The sequence below is a fragment of the Phacochoerus africanus genome, chromosome 8 (genome assembly GCF_016906955.1).
Source record: "Phacochoerus africanus isolate WHEZ1 chromosome 8, ROS_Pafr_v1, whole genome shotgun sequence".
Taxonomy (NCBI): domain Eukaryota; kingdom Metazoa; phylum Chordata; class Mammalia; order Artiodactyla; family Suidae; genus Phacochoerus; species Phacochoerus africanus.
Genome location: NC_062551.1, coordinates 60461999 through 60474516, shown reverse-complemented (window position 1 = coordinate 60474516; position 12518 = coordinate 60461999). Strand labels below are relative to the sequence as shown.

Below are 12518 nucleotides of genomic sequence, written 5' to 3'. Positions count from 1 at the left end.
ATCTATGGGGGAGCTAAACCCGGGGATCTTGGTCTTCACAAGCACCTTGAGTTTTCCGGCCTTTCCCCTTGATTTGAAGGTACTTATTCAACTTGCCTTTGAAAAAGCCTGTTCATTTTTCGAAACCGAGCCCAGTAACATTTCTCTGAGAACCTTTCTGGATCTCAAAACCATTCAGTAGTGGATTCCTTCCCTTTAAACGTCATTTATTTTCTTGTAAGGCTCATCTGCTCTGGAGGTGTACGTGCAATTTGAACTCTGTAAAACCCAACTCCCCGCCCTTTGTGCAGAATTTAAATTAGATGACCACTCATTTGGAAGAGTCTTTTAATGAAGGGAAAGTAAGGCAGTATCATGATACTGAAATCAGGAAGCTGGGTGTGTATGTGCTAATGTGACTTTTTTTTTGTCTTTTGTCTTTTTAGGGCTGCACCTGCGGCATATGGAGGTTCCCAGGCTAGGGGTCTAATCAGAGCTGTAGCCACCAGCCTATGCCAGAGCCACAGCAGCACGGGATCCGAGCCGTGTCTGGGACCTACACCACAGCTCACGGCAACACCGGATCCTTAACCCACTGAGCGAGGTCAGGGATCGAACCCGCAAACTCATGGCTCCTAGTCAGATTCATTAACCACTGAGCCATGACGGGAACTCCCTAATTTGACTGTCTTAATGGCACCTGAAGCAATGCCTAAGATGTATCTGAGTAAGAGGAAAGTCTGTGCCAGACCACACAACTCGAGTGTTGGGGCTCACTCATCAAGACCTTGTTTGCTGTCATTGAAGCCTTGTTTACTGTTGAGGCCACATGGATTTCTTAGAATGTAACCAGCTGTAGGAACTGTTTCCATGGCAAAGATCTTGCTATGGATGAATATAGCTCACTTAGTGGTACAAGGACCTGGAAAAATTGCTTAGTGAATGTGCACAGCCTCCAGCAGTCCAAGCTGGCTCTCTCCCCTGGAGAGAGCCTTGCGAATGGGCCAGAAGACATGGAGAAGATTCTCCTTGGACTCAAGGCAAAAACTTAGAAACCACCAACCCAAGTGACATCTGTTGCTATGTTTGCAGGGTGTGGCGATGTCAAAGGGGAACCTCATTTAAATGTATATATGAATCTCAAAGGCAGTTTAAGATGAAAGTTGCCAAAGGGTTTGGTGTGATTCCCTTTATTTCAGGTTCAAAACCAAGAAAAAAATAGACATCCCATTTAGGTTTACATCCACAGGTGATAAAACAATAGTGAAAAGCTAAAGAACTGATAACCCGAGGTACTGAGGTATGAGAGAAATAGTGTTTCAAGGACACTCCCTGGATTCTAAAGTGCTGGAATAATCTCCATCTTAGCTTGACTGGTGAGCTTATTATTATTTTTTGCTCTAAACTGGTGCATGCATTTTAAAAAATGCTCTTATATCCGAGTTTAATAGGAATTCAAGAAAAAAAATCCTGTGTGCTCAGTTTAGGAACATCCCCTAACATCTATGAAACCCCTTCCATCCATCTGGTGCTATTCCTTTGTGTCAGTCTCTCTATTCCTGTTCAAAGGCAACAGACACAGTGATGAAATCTTTAAAATATAGCAGCTGTGGGAAGTGTGGAAGAAAATTCAGGAAAGAACACTGGTCAGGTAACTCAAAGCTAAATATGGGACCATATCTGGGGGCCATTTTTAGGATACAAAGCATTAAGTCATAGCTGCTTGTTTTTTCATGATGTACAATGTCCAAGGCCCTCCCATTTGAGGAGAGTTCCCTGTCGTGTTTGAACTTTGTAGCATATGGTTTCTCTCCCACCAGGACAGAAGCAAAACTCAAGAGAGATCTCTTGGCCTTGTCTTCAGCTGTCAGGATGCCCACACTGGAAACTTGGCTTCAGGGCATTGGGAGTGAGGTGACAGAGACTGAGGGCCAGTTTGTTAGTGATGGCAGCTGTGTGGGACATGTAGGAGCAGAAGACCAGAGCTCTCTATATCGCAGGACAGTGGTTTCTGCTCTCTCTCGCCTTTGTTTTTTTGGCTGTGCCCTCCAGCATGTAGAAGTTAAAAGGCCAGGGATTGAACCCACATTATTACGCAGTACATTACTCGAAGCTGATGGGCTGTGTGAAAAAGAGAAAAGAAAAAGGGCATAGGTGTAGTAAAACGTGACAGTAGGCATTGGTCACAAAACTGAAGAGGATGTTCATGGTAGGACTCAAACTGATGATACTACCTTATAAAATGCTTTACCGAGATGAAGAAAAGCAGGTTTATCTCTTCCTTTATAATCCAATATACATAGGTATATATTTTTCTTGTTGTTACCTTTTTTGGTATTTTTATTTGTTTATTTACTTATTTTGGCCATGCCTGCAGCATGCAGAAGATCCTGGGCCAGGGATCAAAGCTGTATCACAACAGTGACCTGAGCTGCAGCAATGATGACTTCAGGTCCTTAATCCAATCCACTGAGCCACAAGGGAACTCCTTCATGTTCTGCTCTTAAACACAGTTTGTTTTGCTTCTTCCTGTTTCCAAAAATGGGTTCACTGCCATCCCTCCCATCCACTCAATGAGCTCTCAAGACCTTAAGAATGAGCTGCTTTTCTAAGAGAGTCAGAGTCAACCAAGGGTGCTTGTTACCAAGATCTTGACTGATCGTTAAATAATTGGAATTGTAACATTTTCAAGTCCAGTGGGCTGTTGTCAATATTCTCCTGCATGAATTCGCTGATGTCGAGTAAGGTGTGACCTGCACCTGAAGGGTCTCCCACATTTATGGCAACTGAAGGGCTTTTCCCCAGTATGAATTCTCTTATGCTGGCAGAGTGAGGAGGACGTGTTAAAGGCCTTCCCACACACATGACACCCGAATGGCTTCACACCACTGTGAGTCCTGTCATGCGTAACAAGGGAAGAGTGGCTACTGAAGGTTTTCCCACACACGGGACATGCATAGGGTCTCTCTCCCGTGTGACTCCTCTGGTGAACAACGAAATGGGATCTACAGGTAAAGGCTCTCCCACACTCCTTACACATGTAGGGCTTCTCACCAGTATGGATTCTCCGGTGCTGAATGAGCTGCACGAGGCGGCAGAAGGCCTTCTCGCACTCCTCACACTGATAGGGTTTCTCTCCTGTGTGAGTTCTGTGATGCTCGATCAGGGAAGAGAGACGGATGAAGGACTTGGTACACTTGCTGCATCCATAGGGCTTGTCTGCGGAATGAATCTTCTGGTGCCTGATAAGCTGAGCGCTCTGGGTGAACGCTCTGCCACAGGCCTTGCATTTGAAGGGCTTCTCTCCTCTGTGGATTCGCTGGTGATCAGCAAGGGTTGAGGGGCGGCTGAAGGCCTTCCCACACTCGCTGCACCCATGGACCTTCACTCCAGTGTGGATGCTCTGATGCTGATGGAGGTTGGTCATCTGGCTGAAGGCCCGCCGGCACTGTCCACATTTGTAGGGCTTCTCACCCGTGTGGACGCGCTGGTGCTGGGTGAGGTGGGCCTTCTGGTTGAAGGCTTTGCTACACTCACCACACTGATAGGGTCTCTCTCCTGTGTGGATCCTCTGATGCTGGACCAGAGTTGAGCGGCGACTGAAGGATTTCCCACACTCAAGGCACTGGCAGCATTTCTCCTCCTTGAGAGTTTTGGGCTGAATGACAGTCCTGGCATGGGAAACTTTTTTATATTTTTTAAACACACTGCTTGTTTTTTCCATCACTATTTCATGTTGGTATGTTTCTTCTTTTATGCTCTTACTTAAAGACGATTCCTTGCTCTCTTGTATTGACTGGCTTCCTGAAAATGAATACATAAGTACATAATATAAATGTGTATATTCCCACTGTTGAGAATCTATCCTTAAAAAAAGGCTCTAGTACTTAAGGATATATGTACGGGGACTCTACTGACAAAAAAAGCTAGGAACAAATAAATATCCATTTATTATTATTTTTGAACTTGAAATGCATTTTACTTTTTTAACTTTAAAATTTTAAAGAGTGAAGTGTGGTTGATTAATAAATATTCACTTAAAGTATCTAAGTTCATCTCTCATAAATGGGATTAGTGCCCTCATAAAAGGGACTCCTCCCACTGCATGAGGGCACAGTGAGATGATGGTCACCTGTGAACCAAGAAGGGGGCCCTCACCAGACACCAAATCTGCCAGTGCCTTGATCTTGCACTTCCCAGACCCCAAAACTATGAGATGTAAAAGTCTTTTGCTTAAGCCACCTGGTCTGAGGTGTTTCTGTTACAGCAGCTTGAACAGACTAAGGTAGACATCCACAGCTCATGTAGCCCAAATTGCCCACACCAGCTAGGTACTGCCCAAACTGCCAGCTCTCAGGTGGGGTGGACTTGGGCAATCTTCCATGAGGTACAAGAGGTGTGCCCAGAACTGGGCTTGCACAGGTCTAGGCAGTACAGGTAAACTGCACACACACGTGGCCAGACCTCATGCCATCCACTGCTGACGTGCTGGTCCCTGGCCACACCAGTGGGTATGCAGTAGTCATCCTGTCTGAAATTCTCCAATCTTGGCTCCCGTTTTGCCAAGGGTGTCTAAGAAGGTCTCTTAATTTTTCTTCTTAAACCATATATTCCTTGATGGGGGCTATTTCCTTAGAAAACTCCCATTCTTGGCCAGAATTAAAGATTGAATATGTTTGTCAATGGAATAGCTCTCAGAAATACTTATTCAGGGAGTTCCTGTCGTGGCTCAGTGATTAACACACCCGACTAGAATCCATGAGGATGAGGATTTTATCCCTGGCCTTGCTCAGTGGGTCAAGGATCCAGCATTGCTGTGAGCTGTGGTGTAGGTTGTAGACGAGGCTCGGATCCCGCGTTGCTGTGGCGTAGGCCAGTAGCTGTAGCTCTGACTGGACTCCTAGCCTGGGAACCTCTATATGCCATGGGTGCGGCCCTAAAAGCAAAAAAAAAAATTCAGTTAATTGTAGGACAGAATGAGAACTTTTTGGATAGGTAAAGAAAATGAGTGTTGTAGCACATTTTTGAGAAAACAGCCTCATGAAATGAAAATGTGAGCTGGTGAGAATCAATCCAGAGAGGAAAGGTTGAAAGCTGATCATAAACTTTTGGAGGCTGGAGGTAATTATTTAAAAAGATGGGAGAGGGAGTTCCCATTGTGGTGCAGTGGTTAACAAATCCGACTAGGAACCATGAGGTTGCGGGTTTGACCCCTGGCCTTGCTCAGTGGGCTAATGATCTGATGCTGCCATGAGCTGTAGTGTAGGTCGCAGATGTGGCTCGGATCCCGTGTTGCTGTGGCTCTGGAGTAGGCTGGTGGCTACAGGTCCAATTCAACCCCTAGCCTGGGAACCTCTGTATGCCTTGGGAGCGGCCCTAGAAAAGGGAAAAAGACAAAAAAATAAATAAAGTAAAATAAAATAAAAAGATGGGAGAATAGGGTGACCAATGAGGATGAAAGTTGGATCCACTGGGGAGCTCAGAGGGAGGCCCTCTGAAGGGAGAGATCCAAACACCCCGAACCCATGGTCAGAGTTCCCGGCATGGCACAGTGGAAACGAATCCAACCAGGAACCATGAGGTTGCAGGTTCAATCCCTGGTCTCACTCAGTGGGTTAAGGATCCAGTGTTGCTGTGAGCCATGGTACAGGTGGCAGATGAGGCTCAGATCTGGTGTGGCTGTGGCTGTGGTGTAGGCCAGCAGCTGTAGAGATTGAATCTGAGCCAAAGCTGTGACCTACACAACAGCTGTGGCAACACCATGACCTTAACCCACTGTGCCGGGCTGGGGATGAACCTGAGACACAGCAGCAACCCAAGCTGCTGCCGCTGGATTCTTTACCCACTGCGCCACACTGGGATCTCCACGGAGCAGATGGCCTTTTGCATGTACAGCTTTCCTTCTACTTGGTTCCCAAGTCATGTGCCTGTGAAGAGTTTGTCTCCTCGGCCTTCACCCCCCAGGGCTGTGTGTGTTGCTCCAACAGGAAAGCTACATCAAGCTCAGATACAGAAATGCCTGCTTAAAGAGCAAGACATGGCAATTATCCATGTCATCATCACTCCAGAGTTCAGCTAACTCCCACAGGAACCAGGATAAAAGTCCTTTTAAGAATGGCCAAGAGTTCCCATCGTGGCGCAGCGGAAATGAATCCGACTAGTAACCATGAGGTGGTGGGTTCAATCCCCAGCCTTGCTCAGTGGGTTAAGGGTCTGGCATTGCTGTGAGCTATGGTGTAGGTCACAGACGAGGCTTGGATCCTGCGTTGCTGTGGCTGTGCTGTAGGTCAGCAGCTATAGGTCCGATTGGACCCCTATCCTGGGAACCTCCACATGCGGTGGGTTTGCCCCTAAAAATTAAATCAAAAAGAATGGCCAGGCAGGAACTCCCCTGTAGTTCCTCTGGGTTAAAGATCTGGTGTCACTGCAGCGGCTCAGGTCAGTGCTGTGGTGAGGATTTGATCCCTGGCCCAGGAACTTCAGCATGCCACAGGTGAGGCCAAAAAAAAGGCCAAAGTTTAAAGGTTTTTGAAGGATGGGAAAGAGGAAGTTGTCCACTTCTAATGAGCTTTTCATGGGATGTGGAACAAAAAAATAAAGCAAAAGGCCACAGTAGTTCCCTCAGAGATTTCCAACAGAAGGCAACAGCAGAAAACAGCGGCTGAATTCAGGGCTGCACTTACCCACCCAGACCAGGTTCTGGTAAGTCTCCGACATCACAGCGGTGTACAGTTCTCTCTGACTGGGGACCAGGAATGCCCACTCTTCTTGGGAGAAGCTGATGGCCACATCTTGGAATGTCACTGATTGCTGAAATGGCAAACACTTTCTTACTCACAAGGCCCTAGGGAGAAGGGCAAAGTCTTGACTGAAAAAAAGCACATACTGCTTGGGTGTTGTGGTGGGTACCAAAGGATCCAGAGGGTTTTTTTGTTTTTGTTTTGCCAAATACACATAAATATGTATAGACAGTGAAAACCAACTCTTTGGATAAGAAGTAGCCTATCTTCTCATTCAAATTGTTAAAACTGGTTGTGGGCCCTGTTTGAGGAAAGGATCCCAGGAACTTTTTCTGGAAATAAGGATTTGTGAGTGTGTGTGTGTGTGTGTGCGCGCGCGCGTGCGTGCTTTTGGGGCCACACCTGCGGCATATGGAAGTTTCCAGGCTAGGGGTCAAATTGGAGCTGCAGCTGCCAGCCTACATCAGAGCCACAGCAATGCCAGATCCAAGTCACATCTGCAACCTATACTGCAAAGGTGCAGCAACGCCTGATCCTTAACCCAGTGATCAAGGCCAGGGATCGAACCTGCATCCTCATGGATACAAGTTGGGTTCTTAGCCTGCTGAGCCACAATGGGAACTCCTCTCACTCCTTCTTATTTATTTATTTATTTATTTATTTATTTATTGCATTTTAGGGCCACACCCACAGCATATGGAGGTTCCCAGGATAGGGGTCCAATCGGAGCTGTAGCCACCGGCCTATGCCACAGCCACAGCAACACCAGATCCGAGCCACGACTGCCACCTACACCACAGCTCATGGCAGCATCGGATCCTTAACCCACTAAGCAAGGCAAGGGATTGAACCCACAACCTTGTGGCTACTAGTTGGATTTGTTTCCACTGAGCCACAGTGGGAACTCCCCTCACTTCTTAAATTTATCCTTAGACGTGGGATTAAAGCTGGGGGCACTTGATCATCTGGTATTCATGAGGCTCTCCATTTTACCAGATGACTTTATCCTTTTGGGTCTCATTGCAGGAAAGAAGGAAGGAAGGAAGGAAGGGAGGGAGGAAGGAAGGAAACCATAACTCACCCGTGCGGTGCCATCTAGAGGTCCAGTGGTCATGCTCCCCTTCATGGGGTCTTTCTCTCGAGGAATGACGTCCTGTGAATACAGAGCTGAGGAAAAGGAAGGAACTATCCAAAAAAAAAAAAAGCCTTAAATCTGTTGTCATTCCCTCTTATCTACTACTCCCCCCCGCCACCAGTAAAACATCAAAACAGAGTGCACTGCGGTGCCCAAACCCAACTCCTTTTTATGAGCACGACTGGTTCCTGCAGTTGTGAGAACGCCTACTGTGATGTCTGCACACCTGTTCCACAAAATCTTCATTGACAATAATGACAATAATCACAGCAATGACTGTTCTGAGTGCTTTACATGTGTTACCTTCACGCTCCGACAGGGCTGAAGCAGCCATTCCTTTTTGTCTGGAAAAGGGCAGAATCCAGAGAAGTCAGAGCTGGGGAAGGAAAGAGGACAGATAAGAGAGACCAGGCCTACTTTTTCAGCTCCTGGCATCACTAGTGTAGAAATTCCTCCTTCCACAAAAATTCAAATAATGCTTTAAAGACTTATCAGCATAGGTAATAAGCACGAGAAGAGGTGCTTGATGTCGCTTTCATCAGTGAAATGGGATTTAATAGGACAAGGAGAACAAATGAAAACAGAAGAATCCAGCAAAGTAGCAAGATGAAGAATTAATCTATACTAGTAATAATTACTGCTATACAAATAAATATCTGGCGTAAATGGAAACAATAAAGAGAGGACATAACGGCAGGGGAAAAAACCATTCCCAGGGACAACAAAGAAGATACCATACTTAGAGATAAATTTAACAGAAAATGTACATGGAGTTCCCACTGAGGCTCAGCAGTGAGGAACCCAACCAATATCCATGAGGATGCAGATTCAATTCCTGGCCCTGCTCGGCAGGTTAAGGATCTGGTGTTGCCATGAGCTGAGGTATAGGTCTCAGACGCAGCTCAGATCTGGCATTGCTGTGGCTGTGGTGCAGGCCAGCAGCTGTAGCTCCAATCTGACCCCTAGCCTGGGAACTTCCATACGCCACGGGTGCAGCCCTACAAAGGAAAATAAATAAATAAATAAATAAAACACACAGAAGCCAATTTGAGGATGCTCCCGGTGGCTAAACCAGGGACAACCTGGACAAAATAAATAGTTATAACATTAGCTTATAACCCACAGAATAAACTGATTAGCCATGAACCCATTCTGATATAAAGAACTGAGTAAATTCGTTAAGTGGAGAAGAGATAGCTTTTCTTTACAGCACACCAATTAATAGATGTATAAGGAGTAAGAGAAAAGGAAATTCAGTATTAGGTAAGCCTAACAGAAATCACTGTTGCAGGTGAGAAGGCATGATGAATTTAATGGGTGAAAATAAGTTGAGAAAAAGGATATTTGCAGTCTCAGACTACCTCATCTCAGGAGACTTACTAGTTACAAAGACTAAAACAATAACTTTACAGGGAGTTCCCGTTGTAGCTCAGCAGTGATGAACCCCACTAGCATCCATGAGGGTGGGGCCTTGCTCAGTGAGTTAAGGATCCCATGTTGCCATGAGCTGTGGTATAGGCTGCAGACCTGGCTTGGATCTGGCATTGCTGTGGCTGTGGTATAGGCCAGCGGCTACAGCTCCGACTGGACTCCTAGCCTGGGAACCTCTATATGCCACATGCGTGGCCCTAAAAAGACAAAACAAACAAAAAAGTTTCAAGATCTTCCAAGAAAAAGAATAAAACATCATACATTGGAGGAAACTAAGAAGACATGACAGGTAAATGCAATGTGGTTTGAATCCTGGAACAAAAAAAGCACAGGAGGGGAGTTCCCGTCGTGGCGCAGTGGTTAACGAATCCGACTAGGAACCATGAGGTTGTGGGTTCGATCCCTGCCCTTGCTCAGTGGGTTAACGATCCAGCGTTGCCGTGAGCTGTGGTGTAGGTCGCAGACACGGCTTGGATCCCAAGTTGCTGTGGCTCTGGCGTAGGCTGGCAGCTACAGCTCCGATTCGACCCCTAGCCTGGGAACCTCCCATGTGCCGCGGGAGCGGCCCAAGAAATGGCAAAAAGACAAAAAGACAAAAAAAAAAAAGTACAGAGGTTGGAGAGTTGGTTAAATTAGAAAAAAGCCAATAGATGAGTAAATGATATCTTATTTTTTTTCTTTTTAGGGCTATACTTGCAGCATATGGAAGTTCCCAGGCTAGGGGTCAAATAGGAACTGCATCTGCCGGCCTATGACACAGCCACAGCAATGCCAGATCCAAGCTGCATCTGCAACCCACGCTGCAGCTGGTGGCAATGTCAGATCCTTAAACCACTGAGCGCGGCCAGGGATCAAACCCAAATCCTCATGGATTTTAGTCAGGTTCTTAACCCACTGAGCCACAATGGGAATTCAATCTTTTACCATTTTTTATTTTCATTTATTTATTTATTTTTATTATTATTATTTTTTTTACTTTTTAGGGCTGCACTTGTGGCATATGTAGGTTCCCAGGCTAGAGGTCGAATCGGAACTGTAGCTGCTGGCCTTTGCCACAGTCACAGCAATGCCAGGTCTGACCTGCATCTGCGACCTACACCTCAGCTCACAGCAATGCCGGATCCTTAATCCACTGAGTGAGGCCAGGGACTGAACATGTGTCTTTATGGATGCTAGTCAGATTCATTTCTGCTGAGCCATGACAGGAACTCCTCACCATTTTTTAAAAGCCTGAAGATACGGCAAAAAATAAAGTCGCAATCATCATCACCATTCATGTAACCCACTGATTACCCTACTGGGAAGCGGCGTATTCAGTTTTGCTATTGCCATTTGTTAAAAGTACTTTAGTCTGAATCTGCTACTCTCTTATTTCTACTTGGTTCTATTTCTAGAGCTCATAGGAAAAAAAGCTGCAATTAAATTCCTTTTACCCAGAGACACACTTTCATACTATTCTGCAATTATCTCTTCTCCAGGCAAACATACACAGGTTTTCCGATCTCTTCTCATGAGACATAGTTTCTAGATACTCCACCATCCTGGGTTCCCCTCAAGGTATGTCCTTTGGTTCATCAAAATCCTTCATAAAACACTGCTGTCAATTTGATTTGCTAAACAAAATTTTCTGAAGGTATAATGAATGGTCAAGAGGAAGAACACTGGATACTTGAGGGGTGAATGGAAATGGGCCTATGTAACCAGAGTCCCCCCAGGAAAGCAAGAACTGCTGGAGAGTTTCTGGGCTGGGAAAAAAAATCCTCAGGTGGATCAAGGAATATATTGAGGAGAGAGAAGGCCTGCATGGTAGGCACTTTTCTCAAGGTCACTGGTTCTCTGCAGTACATTTGAACCAAGGTTATTACCCAACTCAGCTGTAGTCCAATTGCCCAATGCAGAGCAAAACCGATCTACTGATACAGAGTTGCGGTGAAGGAAAGAAAGTACATTATTTATTTCAGGGCACCAAGCAAGAAGAATGGGAAGCTAATGCTCAAAAGACCCAAGCTCCCCAGTGACTTTCCGGCAGGAGTGTAAAGGCAACATTAGGGTAAAGGTGGGGGTGAACGATTTCAGCTTGTGGACATTCTTCTGATTGGCCGGTGGTGAGGTACCAGGTGTTATGTGGGGCGTCAACATAAACTTTCTGGTTCTTCTTGTCAGCATGTAGTCACCATCCTTTGCCAAGGTGGTGGTCTTAGTTTCTGCAGAACAACTCAAAGGTATGGGTCAGGTTTTTATGCGTGTCTTTTTTTTTTTTTTTTTTGGTCTTTTTGCCTTTTCTAGGGCCGCTCCCGCGGCATATGGAGGTTCCCAGGCTAGGGGGTCCATTTGGAGCTGTAGCCACCAGCCTACACCAGAGCCACAGCAACTTGGGATTCAAGTCGCGTCTGCGACCTACACCACAGCTCACGGCAACGCCAGATCCTTAACTCACTGAGCAAGGCCAGGGATCGAACCACAACCTCATGGTTCCTGGTCGGATTCGTTAACCACTGAGCCACGATGGGAACTCCTATGCGTGTCTTTTGAGGAGGAACTAAGACTCACGGATTTTATCAGTGAACTACTGTCTAAACTATTACTCCTCTTCTTGCTTGACTGCTTGTCATTTGTTTCTGCATGCCCTCACTTCTGTAATTAGTAACTACTTGTACCTGCTCCTTCGGACTCTGGGAAGGCCTAAGAGACTAGAGTCTTTTTTTCTACAAACAATAAACTGGGATCACAGCGTGAAGGCCCCGCAGGCAGGGTCAACCTGGGCTAAGGTCTCAGTACCAGGCAAACGAACCTGTTCTAGTAATACCATTTTATATATGAACGAAGTGAAGTTCCGAAAAATTAAATGATTCGCAAAAAGTCACACAGCCTTTCCAGGGCTCAGAAGAGTCGTCAGGCAACACCCAGAGATGCGAAGCAAATCCCATAACCATACGGACAAACGACTATTCAGAACAGGCCGCCAGACACACGGATTCTGGCAGCCCGGGCACACAGGTCTCCGGCGACCACTCCCAGCTGGCACTCTCGGAAGGCCCCCTCCCCCTCCACCGACCGGGAAGTCTTACCAGGTAACCCCAAACGCTTCCGTCTCTCCAGAAATCGGCGGCGACGTACTCTATGCGCCTGCGCAGCCCGCCCTCTTCGGCTCCAGAGGACGCGAGGCCACGCCCCCCAGGGACGGAGTGCGCATGCGTGTCTGTCACTCGCGACGCCTTCCGCCCCCCAGAGAC

The 12518-nt window shown here is 46.5% G+C and overlaps 1 protein-coding gene across 2 annotated transcripts; it reads right to left on the bottom strand.

Moving 5' to 3' along the window:
- Positions 1-1136: 1136 nt before the first annotated feature.
- On the bottom strand, positions 1137-12451 carry LOC125132846 (zinc finger protein OZF-like). 2 transcript variants are annotated; one of them, XM_047790632.1, is made up of 5 exons: positions 12354-12449; positions 8158-8230; positions 7801-7904; positions 6663-6789; positions 1137-3783 (listed from the first exon to the last, which is right to left on the bottom strand). In XM_047790632.1, exons 2-5 carry the CDS (start codon positions 8186-8188, stop codon positions 2687-2689), a joined length of 1359 nt encoding a protein of 452 aa, XP_047646588.1. In that variant the 5' UTR covers positions 8189-8230; positions 12354-12449; the 3' UTR covers positions 1137-2686. The 2 variants fall into 2 exon arrangements, with proteins under 2 accessions (XP_047646588.1, XP_047646589.1); XM_047790633.1 differs by having other exon boundaries at positions 2440-3783; positions 6667-6789; positions 7801-7872; positions 12354-12451.
- Between the last annotated feature and the right edge of the window lie 67 nt (positions 12452-12518).